The sequence below is a fragment of the Protopterus annectens genome, chromosome 5.part0, assembly GCF_019279795.1.
Source record: "Protopterus annectens isolate FY-2018-M chromosome 5.part0, PAN1.0, whole genome shotgun sequence".
Taxonomy (NCBI): Eukaryota; Metazoa; Chordata; order Ceratodontiformes; family Protopteridae; genus Protopterus; species Protopterus annectens.
This window is the reverse complement of record NC_056735.1, coordinates 221,100,062-221,122,992: the sequence shown is the minus strand read 5'-3', so window position 1 is coordinate 221,122,992 and position 22,931 is coordinate 221,100,062. Positions and strand designations below refer to the sequence as shown.

The window sequence follows — 22,931 nt, the reverse complement described above, 5'->3', positions numbered from 1 at the left end:
TCTTGTTTAGGCTTAGAAAGGAACTCTCCCTCTGCAGTAGATTGATGTCCCTCTTGCTTTTGGATAAACATTTCTTCCTCTTATTAAATAATCTGTTTACTCCTGAAGTTCACCATGGTGGCTTGTTTCTTTATGGGAAGACCTGGTTTTGATCCGGTCAGGTACAGCAGAGTTTATGCTTTCACTTAAGTGTTTGCACAGAGTGTTTGTGTACACTTCTGCACAGTGATCATTGATGTCTATGATCGCAGGTGGTATGAATCTTTTTAAACCACTGCTTAGTAGGCTGTAGCTTGCTTTGGTAAAGCATTTTATAATTTTTGTTCCTGTGAGGTTGTCAGTTCTACTAGTAACTTTAAACGAGACTGATTTGTGGTCTGACCTAACCAGGGAGGGCATCATGCATGGGGAAGTACAGTGACCTCCCCCATGTTGGTGAGTATTATGTACAGAACATTAGAGCCCCTAGTGGGGGTGCAGACTATCTGTTCCTGAGCATTTGTGTTAACAAAGTCCAGGAACCTCTGGGTGAGTGTGTTTTTGCTTGTGTATGCCCTCCAGTCTATGGAAGGTTAGTTGAAATCTCTCATGATGAAGCTGTCGGGCTGTATGGCGAGGTATTCCAGTAAATCGAGGTAGGTGGTGTGCTTTGCCTGGTTCATGGGGGGGCATCTATAGCTAGTAATGATGTGGTATGGTACTTTCCCAATAGTTAATTGGACATGGAGTAGTTTGAGAGAGTCATGCTGTTTGACCTGTCTCGAAGTGCATTTGGTTTTAATGAAGATGGATACACTACCACCTTTGTTTCTCTCATACTCACTTTAAGATCTGAATGTGTGGAAGGTATTGTAGCCTTGAATGGGAGGGCTGCTCTCAGTGGCCTTGAACCATGTCTTAGTAACTGCACAGATGTCAGCATCCTTTAAGGTGAGGAGTGCTTCAACGGAGTGCAGTTTCATGTTTAAACTCTTAGCATTACACAGCACAATCCAGAGTTTGTCTTGATTAGATTTTGTTACATTGGAAAATTTGTTGTTTTGACATTGCCTAAAAATGGCATTATGGGGGAGGAAAGGGCCTTTGCCAGTATCTGAAAGCCTAGTGGGGAGAGGTGCAGACCATCTCTAGGAAAACAGAGAGGTCTGTCTACCATTTCGTCCAAGCCCGAGAGATACTGAATCCTCCTGGACTTACACCAGAAGCTAAGCAAGTTGTTGAAGTCAATCATTTTTTGTTTACATTGTGGCATCATCCTGGGTGAGGGTAGGATACTGCTTAGGACTAGAGACATACCTGGCTGGGACACATAATGAGTGAGTTCTATCATGTCTCTCTCCACATAGTCCAGGGAGGTACATCTCAAGTCATTCACTCCAACATGGACTATGACAGAGTCATAACAGTACTTGTGTGACTTGAGAGCAAATGTGATTTGTCGGATCCTGGCACCTGATAGGCAGCTGACTATGACTTTCTCCTTATCCAGTCTAGTGAGGGGGATATCTGTGTGTCTCACTATGGAGACAGCTATGACCAAGACATTTGATGTGTTTTGCCTTACAGGCTTATTTTTTGAGACATGGGTGTGTGTTTCGATATGTGTAATTCTTTCTTTTTTGCTTAGTGGTAAGCATAGGTGGTGTGTGTTTGGGAGGTCTCTGTCCTTTTGGTAATCTTTTAGTGAGTACCTCTGCATATGTGAGTTTATGTGTCATGACCTTAATTTGTATGAGAGGTGAGGTTTGCGTTTGAGGTGAAGAATGTGTGTTTACAACCTGTTTGATGTCTAGTTTGTTTTTATGTGAGAGAATTGACTCCAATTCCAGTGTATTTGCATCTCTCACATAGGGTGTTAGTTTTCTTTAGGAGTAAATGGTTGTCAGTATACATGAACCAATAGCTACATTGCCTCAAGATACCAATATCAATCAAGCTGGCAGGAGAAATGAAGGCAAATTGCCCATCTATTTTAGTAGGATTTTTCTGAATGTGGTATTTGGGAAGGAAGTGGACTAGTTGCACTTTGGACTTTGGCTTAACTAGTGGCCTAGTTTGACTTGGAGTAGCAAAGGCAGTGGGTGTATAGTAGGTTTTGGATGATGTGTGAGAACACTGCTTAGAGCACAACTGAGTTGCCCTTTGTTCAGCAGGGAAGACTGGGGGGTTCTACTGGAAGGTCTCTAGGGAAACATAATGTTCCCAGGCATTTGCATCTAATCAGGGCACTGCTAAATCTGGTTGTGCAGTGTGCAACAACTAGGCAATGTGTGGCTTATATACAGACTAATTTAAAAAGTTTTTAACACAGCTACCAATGGGAAAGCCCCAAATTGAGCCTTTCCCCAGCAATCCCCAACTCAGATGGGTCCTAAGATATACACTTCAGATCGATCATTTGCAGCTTTGTGACATTCTGAATGGCAAAGATGTGTTTTCTTTGGCTAACTTGATTTAGTAATACAGACAGTCAAACTTCAAGGCTGTCCATTTTGGCTTGCATATTGGAATATATATATAGAACTTAACTTTGTCTTTCTAATGACTGCCTCTCTAGTTCACATTATCGATAAACCATCTGCTTGCATCGACCAAACAGATTCCAAAGTAGCTGGTCATTTGACCCACAGCCCAAAACATGCATTTTTATATATAGGGTGCAGGGGGGGCTTACCCCCCTGCAGAAACATAGTAAAAATTATGTTTGGTAGTTTGGTGTCATTATATGTGGAGGGGATGTTATTTTCTTGTGATTTGTAGTGTTAAATATTATGAAATTCGATGTTATGGGTTTTAGATGTTCTGGTCACAATGTTACGACATTAGATGTTATGGGTTTTAGATGTTTCAAAGTAGACCCATATATATATATATATATATATATATATATATATATATATATATATATATATATATATATATATATATATATATATATATATATATATATATATATATTAAAACCCATAACATCAAATTTCATAACATCTAACACTGCAAATCACAAGAAAATAACATACCCTCCACATACAATGACACCAAACTACCAAACACACTTTTTACTGCCCTGCACCCCCACCCCCCCATAAATTAAATATACCAACTCCAAGATTGCACTATAGTGGGAAGAAGTTAATTTCCTAAGCCCACTGTATCAAGCCCCCCTGCAGAAATGTAGTAAAAAGTGTGTTTGGTAGTTTGGTGTCATTATATGTCGTTATATCTGGACGGGATATTATTTTCATGTGATTTGTACTGTTAGATGTTATGAAATTTGATGTTATGGGTTTTAGATGTTTCAAAGGGGACCCATCTATATATATATATATATATATATATATATATATATATATATATATATATATATATATATATAGATATATATATATGTTGGACACTGGATCAAATAGACAGTGCCCTGTCACCCAGTAGATAGACACCATTTGGTTGACATAGACAGGTGGTCGACTGGTGTGCAAGTTTGATAGTCCCCGAGTAGGGGAATATTTCCATTCCACAAGGATTGTGAAATCTCAGAGTTAATATATATATAATTAGTAATGGTTATGGAGGGGCACAGCCCCCCACATGGGTGGTGTAGGGGGTCTTGCCTTCCCCTGCAGAAACACTTGCCGTTGATTTAGTCTGCTCATGAGTAATCCCCAGAGCTTGTGCAGAATATGTCAATACTGGTAACTTCGATGTTATGACCTTGATCTGCTGGGTGCCTTCTCTGTCCACTGTTTGCATTTGCTTGTGGCAACCAGTGATTTATGCTGCGAACATACTTTCACTAGGGATGACACTGCAATCAGTGATTCTACCCCAGTGATCTTGCCTTACTAGAAGGAAGTCTATCTGAGTTGCATGTTGGCCACTCTTATATGTGATCTCGTGACTGTCTCTCTTTCTGAATCATGTGTTGGCTACTCTCAAGCCATTTGCAAGACAAAAGCCTAGAATGGCCTCTCCTTCTTTATTCTTGTTGCCCCACCCATGTGGACCCAGGCAGTCCTCATATTTTTTTTTTATGTCTGTCCTGATATGTGCATTCAGGTCACTCATTATCAATATCAGTTCATGTTGTCCAGCTTTATCTAGTAGGTCCTGCAACTGCTATCCAAGTGCACTCTTTCTCTCACTATCACAACCCTGCCATTGGGCATAGGCTGAGATTATGAATACTGACCTATCCTTACAGTGGAATCTGATTGCCATGAGTCTGTCATTAATTCTGATGACAGCACTGTCTTCTGAGGCCTCTCCCTTACCATAAACCCCACACAATTTTTGCCTGTCCTCCTGAGTAGTAGACTATGGATCCCAAGCCAAGTGACTTTACTGCACTGCCCATTTTTTTCCTGGATACAAAGAACATACAGACTCTTCCTTACTGTCATGTCATCTGCTCCATCCTGTCAGTCAACGTACATTGAGTGTAGCAATTCTTAGTTCATATGGTTACACTGTTGAGTGGCTAGCCCTGCCACAGCATGAAGTCTGTGTTCCATCTTCTTTTATCTTAAAAAGATTACACACTACAGTAGATGTCCAAAGCAGTTGGTCTATACAACTCTCCCTCTTATAGGGCACAGACTCTAGTTGCCCACAGCTACATTTTTTGGTGAGGTCTGAGATAGAAACACTCAACATATACTTTTGGAGATAGGAAGAACCCCACAGAAACACCAGAAGAAAACACAGACTCCAAACAGACACTGGCTGGAGGACAGGATTGAACCTTGCACTTTCTGCATGGGAAGTGAAGATCTTAACCATTATGCCAACAAATCTCTTCACACAGAGCCCACTTTTTCTGAAGTAATTCTCTGCAAAACAGGAAAGGACAGAGACAGTCTTTGACAGAGAAAGGAATCTGGAAGCTAGTCACATGAAAGCAGGTTTATCAGGAAAGGAAGACTTTTGACCCTAAAATCATGGTTGGATTTCCCAATAAAAGTTATATTAGAGGACCTCTTACTCTTTTGGGGCTGTCTTTGATGTCTATGCATAAAAGGACCTGCTGTGGTATGGTAGTTCCTCTGATACTCAGGAACATGGGTAAAGTGTTTAAGACCTTGTATAACCTTACACTTGTCATGTAGCACCATAAAGAATCAAACAAACTGTGAGTATCTAAGGGCGAGTCTAACAATTTAGCTTTGATATTCTCTGGGTGATACTGAAGCCTAAGCCAGTAGTCCCACCAAATAACAGACCCTGATGCAGCTGCTCTTTTAGCCGCATCAGCAACATCAAAACTACATTGAATGTCTAGCTACCTGAGAAGTAGAACTGAACAAAGAAAAAAACTAAAGTCTTGTTGTTAAAGACAAGCATATTAACAAAGACCTCCCCCAGTTTGGAAACAAGACAAAGAACATACCTGGTCATATGCGTTTCAAATTACAAAGTTCTGAAAGCCAAAGTAGCAGATGCATATACCTTTTCATATCTATCTATTGTGCAGCTGTCTTTTGTTGGCAGGATTTTAGAAGAAGAAATAAGTTTAGTGAGTTTATCAACTGAGAGAGAAATGAGAGACAGATCTGAAGATGGTCACTTGTAAAGAAACTAATGAAGCTCAGGGATTTTATAGAACCTAATTTTTTTATGAGCAGGAGCTTGAGATGCAGGGGCTTGACAACCAGACCCAAAAGTAGCTAACAGGTCTTAAAGCACTGCAAAATATCTAGAGGAGTCCATCTGAAGGAGATCATAATACCTCCTCTGTATCAAGCATCTGAAAGCTTTCCCACTTAAGAAGTGTTATCATTTTAGTATCCCCTAAAGAAAATTCCTCCATTGGGTATTAGGGGAAAGGAAGTTTTTCTCATCAGAACCCATTGCAAGAGGCAAATAAATCTGGGAAGGATAAGCTAAAAACTCATTTCCAGAATCTAAATATTCATCTAAATTTTCCATTTTTCTTCTTTGAAAAAGTGGAAGAAGAAGGAGTGGCTATAGCAGAAGAGACTGACAACCCATGAGGAGGCCTGAAAGCCACCAGGGCTTTAAAAGACCTTGGGCATAGTCTTGCTACACTTTCTGGGGCTCTTTAGCAATAGAAGCAATATGCCTAGTTTTCTGTTTTTTTAAGAGGGACATCTGCCCTTACAAACCTCGTACCTCTATTAACCTCTATTATCCTGGGACTTCTTTTCAAATAAGAATATGTAGTATCATTCCAGACTCTTCTAAAGTCACCAGCTGAGGCACCCCCATCTCTTCTTTTACAGATGTTGGCTCAACGCCAGCATATGTGCAAACAGCTTTTCCCATATCCAAGAGGGTCATGATAGTGGAGGTGGGTGTCAGAACTGGACAGACCACAACCTCCTCATCAGACACAATGAAGATGACTGGCAGGGGCTGGACAGCAGAAGTCTCCGGTTTCAATTTCTTTGATTTCTTCTTTAGAGAAGGCTGCCTGTCTGGGCAGGAAGAGTCTGAGGTCATGGTACTTTAGCAAGAAGATTATGGTGCTAATTTTCAAGATAGACTGAGAGAAAAGAAAGATGGCTACACACGCTCTTAGGAAATAAGCTTTGGCAAACAGAACACTACTTATGATTATGTTCCGCATCCAAAAAAAAGGATTTATTTTGCTGTCATTATGGGGAATCTGCCTCCAACAACAGCTGAAAATGGAGATAGAAGGGAAATATTGGAACTGTTTAACAGCTTCAAGTATCTGGAAGGGGTGACTGAAAAGAAAGGAAGTCTTAATGAGGAGGTGAATGCTGGAATCAGAGGACCTACAGCCAACTAGCACTGCAAGTCAGGGGTCATGTGTGACAGAAGAATGAAAGAAGCTGAAAAGTAAGGTGTATAAAACAGTGGTATGACTGGTAGTTCTGCATAGTACAAAAACGTAGGCAGTGAAGGCGGAGCAGCTGCAGAAACTTGAGGTGATGGAGAAGACGGTGGTAGGATGCACATAGATGAATAAATGAGGACATCAGAGCAAAGGCCAAAATGGCCCTAATATTGAAGAGGATCAAACAGAACAGATTACAATGGTTCAGACAAATGTGCAGGAAAGCAGAAAATGATTTGGTGAAGACATTTAAGAGAAACAGGAAGAAGCAAAGTGGAAACAAGAGCATCTATCAAGAAATGGATAGATGGATTCTGTAAAAGAAAACCAGTGGCAGTTTGATGCGAGTTCAAGAACGGAGTGGCACTGAACTGATGGAGATGTTGATGGGTGATGTGATACTCTGGCCCCATGTAGAAAATGGGAAAAAGATTGATCATGATGATTTAGGAATCTGATGGAGGAGGACAGGACCACTAGCATGGACATTAGGCACCCCAATTTATGGCTTGGGGTTACACCTAAAAAAGTTCAGGCCAGCAGAGTGTCAGATGAACCGAGAATGTGAGCCAAATTTGTTGGGCATTTACTTTCAGCAAATTCAGCTGGAGACCCTGATGTTTTACTCTGTTCTTCTCACACTGCACTGAAAACCATACCATTTTCAAATGCTTTAAAAAATAAATTGTGCTGGGGAATAAGTTGCTATTTGTCAGACGTTCTGGGATGGCCTCTTTGTCACAAGATCTGATGACATGAAAAGACTCAATCCATCCCCCTGTCAGTAGGAAAAGCTGTTTTGTTAGCTAGGTGATAAGAATGTGGATAGAATGTTCATGCCCTCTGGTTGGGCCAGGTGTATTCACCTTGCACCGAGGTGAAAGGTGTGGGCCCTGTGAACACTTTTGTTGGTCCAATGCCAACAACATTTCAAAAGAAGTTGCTACTTTTAAACCTTGTATGGAGTAAGGTTCTGCACAAGGCCTTGCCATGGCTGTAGTAAAAAATTAAATGATTATTTGAATACAATAATATTCATGATTCAAATGCATATGCACTGACTGAAGAAGAGGAAGGTGCAAAAGAATGGGGGAGCCCCCCAGTCATTGCGGATTTTGTGAGAGGAAGGATGCCCAGATGGGATGTTTGTTGTTTGATTAGGACATCATGCATGATTATACTGATAAGTTGAGCTGTTCAGCTTAACAGCCTTGGTTATAATTGGTTGAGTAACAAATTGATAAGGTTATAACTAACTGTCAGCAGACTTGTTAACTGTTCCTATCATGGAGAAACATTCCTATTTTGAGGCCTGATTTACCCCTGTACAGTATGTGCCTATTTTTGGAGGTATGTCTCCATTTTCAGACTTAATTTATCCATTCAAACAATTTTCTCACTCCCCCTCATTACATGTCATCTTTGAAGCTGTTTAGTAAGCAGCCAATCACACTACATGACCAACAAACTAGTGGCACTAATAATTTAAAGAAAGAGGACACAAGTCTTACAGCTCCCTTTTTCAGAAGCAAAACTAAATGTCCTTGTGTGGTAGAATTATGTAATACAGTTCATTAAAGTCTACAGATTTTACACTGTTTCTTTAATAATGTTCTTATATTTTCCTTCATTTTTGTCACTCTCTGTTTTTTAAACATATTTCAGTAGTGTGCCATCTTCCTGCTTGAAGTGAAAACAGGTACGCATTATTTAGTACCCAAATTCTAGGCTATTTAGATGTCTAGCTTTCTGGCTGGATGCACCTACTTTTCAATGGCCCTTGTCACTATTTTTAATGTCTGCAGGTTGAGATGTATTACTGTCAGTGGTGACAAAAACTTTAGATAAGTGGGCTGCGGAGAACACATCTGGGTACTTAGGTTACGTGGATAACAGAAAGATGAAATTCTGACTGAAATTTCATATAGTTAACTTGCTTTGCTAATGACTCTCATTCTAATGTAATGAAATATATGCAATGATTTTTTTTTACAAAAGATGTAGGTACAAAGTATGATGTCTACATTGTGTTGAGACTGCAATCAAGCAGGGATTGTCTCTTTGAGAAGAGATAGAACAATGGCGTGTATGTGCTTCAAGAAAACCTGAGAGAAAATAGTTTCCAAAGACAAAGAAAGCTGAAAAAAACTGAAACCAACAGAGGAGGATCTTCAGAAATCAGGGCTGCCGATGTTGATTTACATGATAAGTTCAACCTTAGTGAAATGAAATTTGGATGTACATTTCATGTATCCTGTAAAATATCTTTGGATTAAAGGACAACAAAGGATACTCTTTCCATCATTGACTAAGAAACTAATTGCAGAATGGCAGTCTACCTGTAAACCACTACAAGCAAAAGTTAGCCTTTACATTTTAAGCAGCGTGATACACTATCAGTCTTTAAATGGAACCTGGATGATGCATGGCTACACACAAATTCACTCTGGACTCGACTGACTTACTTCTCCTGAAGAAAGTTGGAACAACTTAAGGGTGGGTAATGACAAGGTATAAATGGTCATGAATCTCAGTTGTCTCAAGGTTTCTATGAAACTTGTCAATAAGAAACTTTATGCACTTTTATTTTATGCAGTTACTAAGCATTGTGCTGAGCACTTACATCACTTGTCATGATGCTTTTCAAGTTTAACTTCTAAATGCAGAGTTAAGAATACTTCTTCTTTCAGCTTTTCCTGATTAGGGGTCACCACAGAGGATCATCTGTCTGCTCACAATTAGCAGTGGAGTTTTACAGTGTTGAGTTGCCAGCCTGGTGCCCAATCTTCCACAGAAGGCACACACAAATATATGCACTCATGCCTAGGGCCAATTTAGAGTGTCCAATCCACCTACAGCATATCTTTGGGATGAAACTGGAACATCCGGAGGAAACCCAAGTGACCAAAGGGAGGACATGCAGACTCTGCACAGAAGGCACCCCAGTTGAGGATCGAACCAGAGAACCTCTTGCTGTGAGGCAACAACGCTAACCGCTGCACCACTGTGGCTGCCCAGCAGAATTATGAATACTAAGCTCTTAAAATGTGGTCACAAGATGTAAATATTGTTTATCTACAAATGAAAAAGTACACCTGTATTCAAATAAAGACTGTTTTTTTTTCTTTGATCAAAAACTGGTGCCTTGAAATCCACTTCTCAATAAACTATAAATAGTAACAAAATAATACTGTGGCCTCTCCTGTTTATAAAGTAAGGAATAAGACAATGGAGTGGTTATGTTCATAAATGTAGTAACGAGCAAACAATTCAAATAAAAGACTGCTACTCTGCAAATGCCGAGCTGGAAATGTATTTTGTCAAGATGCTAAATGAGCCTGTAATTGGTCATTGTTTGATCAGTGTTCTACTCCAGTAAACAAATTTAAATCAATCAGTCAGTCAATCAATCAATCTATGAACTGATAGCTGATACACATACTCAGACATTTACAGCTTTCATAATTGTAAGCTGTCGTCTCAAAGTCATGCCTCTTGTTGGTAATTTTCACCAAATTTGCACCAGTACCAAAATATTTTTTTTCTACTCTTAATTTATTGGTCAAATGTACCCATTAATCCATGACACAAAAAGGATTCTGAACATGTCAAGCATTTTTAGACTCTGACCTTTTCCACCTCTTTTAACTACATACAGTCAGCACATTGGTCTTAGTTTCTTACACAGCAAATATATTCAGAAAAAATACCATATACAAAAGATTATTTTTAATTTTATTTTTGACTCGGTTAAATAATTTTTCTTTTATCTGTTTTTAGTTATATAAACTACAGTTTTTGGCATAATAAAGTTTTAGCATTTTTCTCAGGAGCATTATCTACATGCTTGATATAAATGTACAACGATCCTATGTCTTGAAGCAGGCAGAGCACCGTATTGTTTTGGTAGAATTGAGTTGTGGCAGTACAAGACCAGACTCTGTTGAATGGACAAGGTAATTTTCAGTGACAATAATATTCCGCACCAGGCAGCGAGCAGCCTCATCGATGTTTATATTTTCCTATGGTAAAAGAAAATCATATATAATAAACGTGGATTATGAGAACAGCAGCCTGATATAAAATCAATCTAACATTTTCCTTTTGATACCAAGAAAAGAAGTTACAACAGTGAATCTGCTGAGAAAGTATATGTAACTTAAAAGTGTTTTGATTAAGCTAAAGACCTGTGCTTGAAAATTACAAAGTTAAAATTACATGCATCATGATCTGACCAAGCAGTTTAAATCTCCTGTCAAAAAACTCGAACATTCCAACTGATTACAAAATGAAATCCTCATATCTTGTAAATGGACAGAATGTCAGAAAAAAATACGAATCACAGAAACTTGAACACACATTACTTTAAATACACATGCAAGAAATGCTGAAACTGGAATGGAAATAAGTGATTACATTTATGCAAAATAAGTAAATAAACAAATAATAATAAATAAAAAAATGCTGAAGCCATACATGACAGAATTTAAGAAATGCTAACTGTTAAACTGCAATGATCAGGAAACTGGTGTAGAAATTCAGAGTCTGTGTGTTTGTGTAAAGCCATATTATAGTCTGCGATGCTGAAACAGGACATGTTAAGTACAGCAGTACAACTTACAGTCAATGCAATGGGGAGTGCTGGAAGGAAAAACTGACAAACATGGTTAATATGTAATGTGCTTGTGCAGGTTCTTTATCAGGGATACTTGTTGATTAATCAATAGCAGTTTGTTGAGTGCCTGAAAGATCAAAACTGAAGGGGTAAAACAACTTTCCTAGAACCTTAGAGGTAAGTTTTTTGTAGGGAGGTCAAGATGGTGGATACTACCCACATCCTGAACCTAAATATGCCTAATCTGAGCCTAGGATAAGGAATATTGGAGAAAAAAGAAAACTCCACTGTCAATGAAAGTTGTTCCACTCTTTTTCATTCAATCATTCTGCACTCAATAAAAGTGTTATTAGCCAAGTGACAGGCACCACTTTTTCAGATATGTAAGACATAACGTGATTAATTCAAACATATGGTGTATGTTGTATTTATGCAACAGGAAGGGAGCAGACATTTCTGTTGTGCACTACAGCACAAAACAGACCTGTACTACTTTACCGGTACTGGACTTCCAAAATTCTAGTCAGCTATATCTCAGCACAGCAAATCTTCTTTTTGGTGCCTGACCATCGCCTCACAAAGCATGCTTGTGCATCTCCTTTTTTTTTGTTCTGTTCCACAGAAATTGCAAAAAAAATCATTAAAAGTTATGTGCCCTGTTCTTTCTATAGAAATGGCATGCAAACAATCTGTGATATGTGCATGATATTTCCTCAGCAAAGTCCTTTATCCTTTTGTGCCATGCTTTAATGCTGTTCTGGGTTTGTGGTAGATAATCAGCTATTAAATCTGACACTGTCCAGAATGCCGGATGGGGATGAGTGCTGGCAGCAGGACGTTGCTTCACTGTGGAGAATCTTGATATGTAGTCTTGGCCACCCAAGAATGATATTATATTTATACATTCAGAAAATGTTACTTTCCAGGTTGTCATAGACATCAAAAAGTCCATCTGTTTTCAGAAATGCTATAGCTGACAGCTGCTAGATCTTCAAGACAAATGGCACAAGCCTTCATTAGTGCACTGTCTTGCACCTGCTGCCAGACAGGCTGACAGAAATGAAAGTTGCAGCCTTTGGCTCTGTGGTCAGAAAACTAAGATTTTCTATGTCATTGGTTTTCCCTTCAAAACGTGTTCATATAAATCCAAGCTGTAAGCCCGGATCAAGGTTACTGGATATTTTGTGCAAACGACTAAACAGCATGTCACCAGCATTCCTGCATTTTTAGTTCACCAGGCTATACACCAAGAATAATGTTATTTGATTGATAGATCTTATGAGCCATACATTAGCAGCTGAGTTAGAACTGATACAAAGGATGCTCTCTTGCATACTTTGCAATTGGATCTTTTGTTAACTGCTGCAAAATACTAGTACTTTCCATATCAGACCTAGTCTTAACTAGGAAGAAATTATCTGCATTTTGGGAGGAAGGTATAATACCGAACAGTTCTGCAGCATTCTCGTTCAAATGCAGCTGGCTTATCCTCCTCTTCCTCTTCTGGCATTCTGCCTGAGATATGGAATGCCTAGAAAGGAGCACTTGCTTAGCTCGAATGGAAGTCATGATGTTATGACAAATGACTTAGCAATGATTCGGGGCAGTCATTTTATTGCAATGCAAACATTTTTCATTATTTGCTACTCAGCTTCATAGGCGGTAAGATTCAGAGAATGTAAAGACGTTACTCCTTTTCAACAAGTTTTCAACTTTTGCTTGAAAATTATGACTCTGACTTTGCCAGATATATTGTGCTTCATAACCCATGGCCATGATTTCTACAAGTGCACCTGTTTTTATTCTTTTCCCACATCATGTTTGTGCGTATCCATTAGTAAATGTTGATAATTTCACTAAGGTACTACATTGTTAAAAAAATCACAAATGTAAATGAGAGAGTATTGTAGTATGGATGGCACATTTTCTCACTTAATCTTATTACCTCCTAATGGAAGCCACATGTGCCACTAAAACAAACTGAGTTATGAGGATAAATGCTAACTAGGGCTTCCCACCTGATCCAGGATTTGGGACTTCACTGAGCAATTTAATCTGGGTTTATGTACTTAAAATCCATTTCCAAATTCAGGCTTAAGTATTAATGGTGTTTACATAGCCTTACTGATTTTGTCATTAATGCTATGGCCACATGTATGTGAACCATAGACAGCGTTCATTGTTTTCGTCTTAACAATTACAGCCTGAAAGGTTTACATGTTCAAATGCATTTTTCTTTCACAGTTTTTAATAGCTTTTGGTGGATCGGCATTTGGTGTTTATGCATTAGCACAATAATGAGCTAGCCTGCTGAAGAAATGGCAGGGTTTTAAGGTACAAATGCTGTGAAAACAGGTAGTTCAGGAAATAACAAAATGTCTATGTGGTAGAAACGATGTGCTGCAAAAACACAAAGCGCAATCATTAGGGAACGGGTTGTCTTTGGTTAATAGCCATTGGGAGACACAGATATTATCGGAATCCACCACATTTTTGTCTATGATGGCATGAGGCCCATGCCTTTAATTACTGGAAAGTTTATGGCAGGCTTTGGAGGGGGCTGCTAGAATGCTGATTGTAGATGTATCTTAAATAGACACATATTACATAAAGGGAATGCTCTGATTCAGTTATATTTGTTGAACAGGTCTCAAAGCACACACAAATGAGCATAAAAATGTAAAAGAGACATATACAAGCATCATTACATCGCATATGTTAACCATACCTCTCATCAAAGAAGCAACAGGCTACAATCTGTCAGAAAAGCCTAGAACCATGACTATAGTTTATAATAAAACTCCATATGTCTAATCTTCATAAAGTTTATTTATTAGAAGAGTATTTAAAAGCATGGTTCATAGATAGCTATTAGGCATGTAGTCTAGGAGAACATTAAGCACCATAGCCAAAATTTACATAGCTCCAAAGCACTGTCTGGTTCGACAACTTTTTCAAGGTCACACATTAAGTAAATGGAAGTATTCGGTCACTATACACCCTTGAACAAGACGCAGCTCATAAATAAGGGTGAGCTTTTGTCCTATGTGCTACTACCAGGCATAAGGTCAATTAAATGTTTAAAAAGTTATTATTCATTATGTTATTATCTGTTAGCACAGCACTTACAAACTATGAGATTTCAATCATTAACTTATACAGAATGGCTGAGTACTTACAGGACTCAATATGAAGCACAAAAACAGACAAAACGTTTGAATACGACTATAACAGCCGCACAGAATGAGTTTACCAATGACACAGAAAGAAACTATAGATAAGGACATACTCTTAGAGGAAATCAACAGCCCTAGTCAAGAAAAAATTTATTCTGAAGAGCCCATTTAATGTAGGAACAATACAGATAAGCATGTGATTTTGCATACTCATTTGCATTTTTGTCTCTCTTCTTCAGTTTAATGCTATTGCGACAGTAAGCGCTATTATGTCTAATACTTATTAAACAATGTCTGTCCTCTGTATAAAACCATGAAGGGATGGCTTGTTATGCACACAATTATTCCTTTTCATGGTTATGCTGACTGGGAACGATTTAAATCTTGGATTGTATTATGCGGTGACATGAAATACATTCTTGTGACATAAAATCCACTCCATTAAGTATCATTAAGTATCATGTAATCAGCCATCATGTAAGATCCTAATCAAGGTATGTAAAAAACTGCAGAATGGAAAGCAATACTCAACAGCAGCAATCACTTCACAAAATTGCTGTGTATTAGCCCTTACAGAGAGAATACAATAATATTTAATGGTATACATGAAGAGACTGACATTAGTCTACCTTTCCAGTTAGTGATAAACATTTCTGAGGTGTTGTTACGGATACAAAAGGTTTAGCTTTAGTGAGTTTGTATAAACATCAGAATGTGCTCTTATTAGAATATGTGAGTCCATAGTCACAGGTAAAATGTAGCATTACATACAAACAGTAAATCTAATATCAGTACTTTATGTTTTCCATACACTATGCAACATTTAGTTGACCTGCTTATCACTGCATTTTAAGGTACATATTTCACTCTTAGACTTTTAAAGGAAAAATACTTCATATTAGACATTCATTTTTATCCAAATAAGTTTATTAGGTCTAAGTATTCATGGCTACTTACACATATATAAATCAGGTGGCTGCCTAACGTACTGCTTGTCTAGGGGTACTTTGTGTCCTTTATTAATTTATTTATTCCCCCAGAGTAAATCAACATGCCTACTTCTTTACTTAGGTGAAAAAATAATTTAATAAAGGGTAGAAAAGTGCCCCTAGACATGCAGCTTCCTCTAGGTAAGGTCCTCACCTTCAAATCTTCATAAATGTATTGGCCAGAGGTATTGGCTTTCAAAGCTTAAGTATTTGCACCTGACCAACCAGTTCAACCTGAAAACATTGAATGTTTAAGTGAAGGGATAAGCACTAGTAGTAGCACCCATGGAAAGAATGAGATTGTTTTAAATTAAAATCCTGTCAGGCAACCAAATATGTGACCAGATGGGGAACACTTTCAGGGTGAAGCAAGTACCTGCCAATGGTACTTTTATCTGTCTTGGATTTGATTTGGACAGAATCCCCAATATTGCTTCATATTTTCTTCTTTTCTCTTGTAAAAGTTTTATTGTTTTTCTGGTAAACCACTGAGGATTACAGTCTGTCATGAAATGCCAGACATTAATATTTCATTATTATTTAGGCAATGAATGTTCATATTCTGATCCATGACCTTTTGAGTTATATTCTGATCCATCACCCTTTTGTGCTATATTTGTTACTGTTCCTTGTTAAATTTGTGATTTTCTGGTTAATACCTGAGGATTACAGTAGTTTTATAATTCATACCTCTTTGAAAATGCATGTTGATGCAAAGTTTGTTATTTTTGTCGTTCAGAAATAAAAGTTGATATAATGCCTACTGTCATGCCTCTCAGCTGTCCCTGATTTTGCAGAATCCCTTGATTTTTTCTCATATTTTAAGCTATGCCCCACCTCCTAAGTTTTTTGTTTCCCTTTTTTTTTTATTTTCCAGTAAATCACTGAAAATGACATTTAGTCAATAATGCCAAACATTACAGTTTCATACTTTTTATTCATTAAAAAATATCAGCTCACATACCTCTCATCCTCACTTAGCATCTCCCTCACCTCCATCCTATATTCCCATCTTCTACTTTAAAAGATAGTTACCAGTGATATTATACTTCTCCTTAAAAACCTAAGGCTTGACTCACCAGCAGGGACATACAGCCTCTCCCCCTGATTCATATCCCAATGTAGGGGTTGCATTGTTATTTCTCTGCTGCATATGTATAAACTTTGCTTAACTACCTCACTGACATTGGGATTGGCTTTGACACTATTCTCTGTTTGCACAATTATTTATCCAACCAACATTTTTCAGCAAATTTTAACAACAGTACATCTGCTACCATTCCCTTACTTAAAGAAGTATTTCAAGGTGCCATACTGGCCCCTCTGCTTTTCTCATTTTTCATAAGCTTACACTCGACCTTCTCCAGCTTTCAATCTTACTATATTCTGATGACATGGTTATCTTCTGCTCCAACCACACAACACACTCGATACAACAAGAAGTGCAAAACAATTTCCTTTCCCTCATTAACCAGCTCAGTAACAAAAACACTATTATTCAACTCCTCAAGAGCTACCCTTTCCCAAAGTATGAACACCAGTGTGTTGCACTAGCCAAAGCAAACCTGCTGCCAGCTCAGCAATTAGCCAAACTGCTCCTTGGCTCACACCTTTTCTGACTCCTGCCTTTCTCTTTCTTCTAGCTTACTTATGTAGCCTCTGTCATATAGCACTGGATCTCATAGCTAATCAAGGCCTCTCTTGCAAGCACCTAAAACCAGACTGCAGTGTTGTAACCACTTCCCTCCTACCACTGGACACAAGCTCTGGAGGGCTCTTCCTTCAAATCTTAAAGACATCTCAAACTCCTTCTCCTTTCAAGCACAGCTTAAAGAACATTTCACAGTATAAGCTGAAGCTGCTTATAAATGCATTGCTTCAAGTTACATAACTTAGTGCCCCTAAGCTCTGATGCATACTGCCTATAATTATCACTCTGGCATTTCTTCTCTAACTCCTAACATGTTACTGCTCTAACTGATGTAAATATTGCACATAGTGGTTTCTGTTGGCTACATTTTCAAATCATTTTTTTCAGTTTATATATTAACTTTACCTTTGTTTTTAGTGTGCTCTTTTATTATATAAATTATGTTTTCATATTCTGGGTTGAAACTGACACTGGTCCAATGGAATCACTGTTATCTTTTACTTTACTGTGCTCTTTTACTGTGTAACTTATTTCTTCCACTTAATGTGTGTTCATATTTTGGGCTTGAGACTGAAATTGGTCCAATGGGATCAGTACTCTACACCAGTTAGCTAACTGTATAAATAAATAAATACAACTTTTTAAGTGAGTTAAAGTAATATTGAAATTCTTTGTATTCTATACATTGTTAACTAGGTAAGTCCACTGGACACAAGTGTCCAATCTTAGGGGAAACTCAAGCGCATTCTTTGGTTAAGTGATATGCTCAGAGTCATCGTACAGCAGGTGAATGCAGGAGGATGGAATCAATTCTGTATCATTTTGTTACAGAAAGAAACATTCTCAGATCTAAAATGACATCATTCCGGTCACAGGATTTCACAGGAATAAAAGACAAACCTCTGTCCAGTACAGATCTATGCACATCAGTAAGTGGAATGGAGGAAATGTTTAGACTATAGTTCTAGCCCCCCGACTCCAACTTGTTTTGAGCTTGGTAGTTAGTTTGTGATCTATACAGACTTTCCATTTCCTTCTCCCTCTGCTCTGCAAGCACCCCCCCCCCTCCGAGGCATTTGAAACCCTTACCGAGACAGGAAGTGTTGGAAACACTGCCCAGGAAAAAGAAGTGTAAGAAGAAGTGACAGCTCCCAGTTCCTTGCATTGAGGCCCACAGTTCACATGATTAAGGGCAGATGCCCCCAATTCCTTTGGACAGACTCCAACCTCTATTGTACTTCAGCAGGTGTATCAACAGCAGGTATAGTCAATACCATAGGACCGCTGCCGGCTTGTCCATATTGGAGCTAACTTCACGAGTACTGGTAGCTGGAACTTTCCATGGCTAAACAAAAATGTTATCAAACTTAAAATAACTGAAGTCATGTTCTAGCTTCTTTTGTTTCAGTTATCGTAGCTTGCTATTTTACAGAAAAACATTGCTGCACATATTATCAAGGTTCATGCACAAGTTTCAGAAGGATACACACTCTTAATTTTCATCAACAGACTTTCTACATCGAAGGACAAGGCAGTTTGCCTTCCACTTACTGATGTCCATAGATCTGTACTGGACAGAGGTTTGTCTTTTATTCCTGCAAAATGCTCCGACCTGAATGATGTCATTTTAGTTCTGAGTATGTTTGCTAGAAAGAACATGTTGAATTGTATGTTTCTGGGACCGGTCCGTATGATAGCAATACTTCTAACATTTTATTTAAGAGACTTAGTATTTTTAATTCCACTTTATGTGCACCTTTAGAAGCAATTAGGTGAAACAGATTTATATGATACTTTCTGTGCTCCCCATTTGCAAAAAAAATTTAATGTGTCGACTGATGAACGAAAGGTATTACTTGAGTTAAAGGACAACAAGAATATACAGATATGACTGGCTGATAAATGAGGGGCCATTGTTGTAATGGATAGATCCCAGTACTTAAATAGTATGAGGGATCTTTTATCTGATACAGAGACGTATTGTGAGTTAATAAAACTGAGGTCAATAAGTTTATACAGCAGTTGTGTAGCAAACTTTATGATCTTTTAATGACCAAACTGATTACTTACGATCAACATAAGTTTCTGTTGATGGAATAACCTGTCATACCAGTATTGTATGGTCTCCCTAAAATTCATAAATAATTGACTCAACCACTGATGTGGTCTGGCCATGGGTGGTTGATGGAACCACTGTCAGCTTTTGTTAAAAGCAAACTTAGGCCAGTGTTGGACAATGCTTCTTCTGCACTAAAGGACACTGAACATTTTTATATTCTCTATGAAGTTGTACTAATGATTTGAGAAGTGTTTCTGGTTGTGCATTGATTACTTTAGATGTCTGTACTTTATGTATGGTCATACTGAATACAGATGGTGTTGATTCTATCAGACTATTCGTGTTCCATCATTGTGATTACTCCCAGGAACCTATTACTGTCATGTGCTCACTATTAGAACTCAGACTTGAGGACAATGTGTTTATTTTTGATGGAGATTTTTTTTTCCTCCAGAAATTAGGGGTTGCCATGGGGACTGTCTGTGCTAACAGTTATGCAAATATGGTAATTGCACAGTGGGAGGATGACCATATTTTGTCAGTTAATAGAGTCACACCACATATAAAATATTACAGTAGGTTTGTTGATGACATCTTTTTGCCATGGCATGGCACTATTGATATCCTTTTTGATTTTGTGCAGTATCTTTTCTCACGTTTATGTTGCATCGTTTTTATGAAACTACTGATTTTCTTGATATTAGCTTCTCTAAAATTGGTGATGGTTGTCCAGAAACTGCCTTTTATAGGAAACCTTGTTGTAAAAATGTCATTTTACATTGTAGTAGTATGCACCCTAGCCATGTTTATCCTAATATTGTAAGAAGGCAATCATTAAGGATATCTAGACTTCACACGGATGACTCTTGTTTTGAGCAAGCCTTTGGGGATCTGTATAAGGACTTTATCCATAGGGGATATTTTGCTTGAGAGAGCAATAGGTCCTTAAACACTACTGTTATTGATAGAAAAGGTGTAGCATACACTTATTTCTCTCACAGGAGGAAACCTTCCAAGGCTGGTATGAATTGTAACAATGATGTTAAAGTTACACTAAGATAGTCAAGTGACGTTTGCTTTGTATGCAATATTATCAGGAAAAACTTGACTGTTCTCATGACTGATGATAAAATTAGGGGTGCAGTAGGTGCTAGACCCAGTTTTAATTTTAGAAATAATCTTTCTTTAAAGATGCAACTATGTTATGGACTGATTACTAAGAATAATCATAATGCCTTAAAATCTGACAGATTGGGTATTTATCCATGCTGTTCTTGTAGAGCTTGTAGCTTGATTTCGGTTGAGAAATCTTTTATCCATCCAATTATGAATAGAGAGTTTAAACCTAGATTTTATGCTGACAGCAAGACTTGCAACTTGGTTTATCTTTTTATGTAGGTAAGACCAACCGCCCCTTTAAGGAACAGATCTTGGAACATCTAGGTGAAAGGGTACTGTTTCTAATATGCTTGTACAACAAATTGTTCTTTGTAAAGATCATAGTTTTCATTTTTTAGATTTACAGCTAATACAAGAAGATCCAATAAAATGTACTAGAACAGGATACTGGATGGAAATAATTTTAATAAAAACACACAAGTATTAAGAGCTTTCATCTCATCTCCACAAAAGCGAGACTTCATCAGAATATCATCCAGTATACTGTTCCAGTACGTTTTATTGGACTGGCTTTGTTTCATGCTGGGGCTTATTTGCTTTGGTTACTAAGACAAGATGTTGGAGGAGGTGATAGGTTAAATAAAGTGGAATGGGTAGAGCTGAATTGGATTATTGTTCTCCGTGCATTACAGACAAGCAGAGTTAAATGGCATTGTGCCTTTAAAGCCAGCATTGAAAGCTCTGGAATTGATTTATTGAATTATTGCGGTTTCTATACTTAATTGATATTTAATTGATGTTAGTATTTAATTATTTGTCTTCAGTATTGTTTTCCTTCTTATTTTATGGTCTGATGAACTGGCATAGTTTATGAAAGCGCTTACCAATTAAACTTTTAGAGTTACATTCTGTCATGTTGGTTGGTTCTTCTAGTTTTGCTACAGTTTTCATTTTGTGTTGGACTGACCTACAACTTCGAGGTTTGCTTTCATTACTTGTTGCCAGGGAAAAGTATCGGTTTGAGTGTGCTTGTGTGGGAAATTAATATAGCTTGTGATAGACCTGACTTTTACGGATAGTGTCAGTTTGAAAGAGAGAGAGACAGAGGGAGAGTGTGTGTGTGTGTGTGTGTGTGTGTGTGTGTGTGTGTGTGTGTGTGTGTGTGTGTGTGTGTGTGTGTGTGTGTGTGTGTGGATTTGCATCAATGGTTATGCACACTATTGCTGGGCACATGCATAATTCTTCTGGGTAGTAGTAGAACAAAAGCAGGTATTTACTATCTTTCAAAAACAGTTCATAAAATGCATTATATTCAGACCCTCAGAACTTCTGGGGTTTGGCAGCCCCTTATCCCTCCCTGTACAAGTGGATTTTGACACAGGCTTAGTAGTGACATCTGCCTTGAACTTCATTTAGCCTAAAACTGTCCCCACTTGGCAGTGTGCACAGAATGTAACTATAGTAGCAATATCTGCCCTGAACTTAATCTAGTCTAAACTGGTCCAATGTGCACAGAATGTCGCTATAGTAACAGTATCTATCTTGAATTTTATCTAGTCTAAAACTGACCCAAATTTGCAGTGTGCACAGAATGTCTCGATAGTAGTAGCATCTATCATGAACGTCATCTAAAACTGGCCCCACTTGGAGGTGTGCATAGAATTTTGCTGTAGTAGTGGTAGTAGTAGCATCTGCCCAGAAGTTTATCTAATCTACAACTGGCTTGACTTGGAACTGTGTACAGAATGTCACTTTAATGTGTGTGTGGGTGTGTGTGTGTGTTGGGGGGTGAGGGCTATTGTCATCATTATTTCTTTAATTTTGCTCAATTCCTCAAAAATCTCAAAGGTGAACACAGAAGGTCACCATAGCTGCTCTGGGGTAATGTATTGTTAAGGGCTATAATATACAACTGTGATCATTATATTTTAATTTTTCTTACAATCAAACATCAGATGCATAATCAGCTGGCTATTTTTTTGTGGGGGGGGGGTAGAGTTCAGGAGGCATGCTATTATATGTGTCTGACAGCTACAACCTAAAATAAATTACTGTGTTGTATTTGTTCGTTCAGTTTTCTCCCAATGTGCCATCAATGTGGTACACAAAAGGTGTCTGCCATTTGGGAGAAGGGATGAGAAGATATACTGTATATATGTTTGATGGCAGCCACTTGAAATATGACTGTGATTTGTGCCTTCATCCCAGTCTTTTTGGGAGGTGGCGAGGCAGGCACTATTACTAGATAAAATGTATGTATTCTCTTCAGCATTTGTCTTTCCAGTTGATTGTGAATTGCTATTTTGTTAAAAACAACTTATTTCTTCTTTGAGAGAGAAACAAAATAAGAGAACTTCCTTTTTTGTTTGTTAATGTTTTTATTCATCTCAAAAGGTTGGAAAGTACCTTGAATATGCACTTCAGAGCATCTACAATCCCATAACTTCTGGAAGCCTAAACGACTACTTAACTTGATTGTTTATTCCACAGTTATTACAGTCC

General features: G+C 38.1%; 1 protein-coding gene across 1 annotated transcript in view; it reads right to left on the bottom strand.

Moving 5' to 3' along the window:
- Positions 1-10,406: 10,406 nt before the first annotated feature.
- RAB38 (RAB38, member RAS oncogene family) overlaps positions 10,407-22,931 on the bottom strand; it is an 856,617-nt gene continuing 844,092 nt past the window's right edge. Inside the window, exon 3 of the mRNA XM_044072208.1 lies at positions 10,407-10,842. Within this exon, the coding sequence (XP_043928143.1) occupies positions 10,690-10,842 (153 nt within the window). The 3' untranslated portion in view covers positions 10,407-10,689. The remainder of the gene's footprint in view (positions 10,843-22,931) is intronic.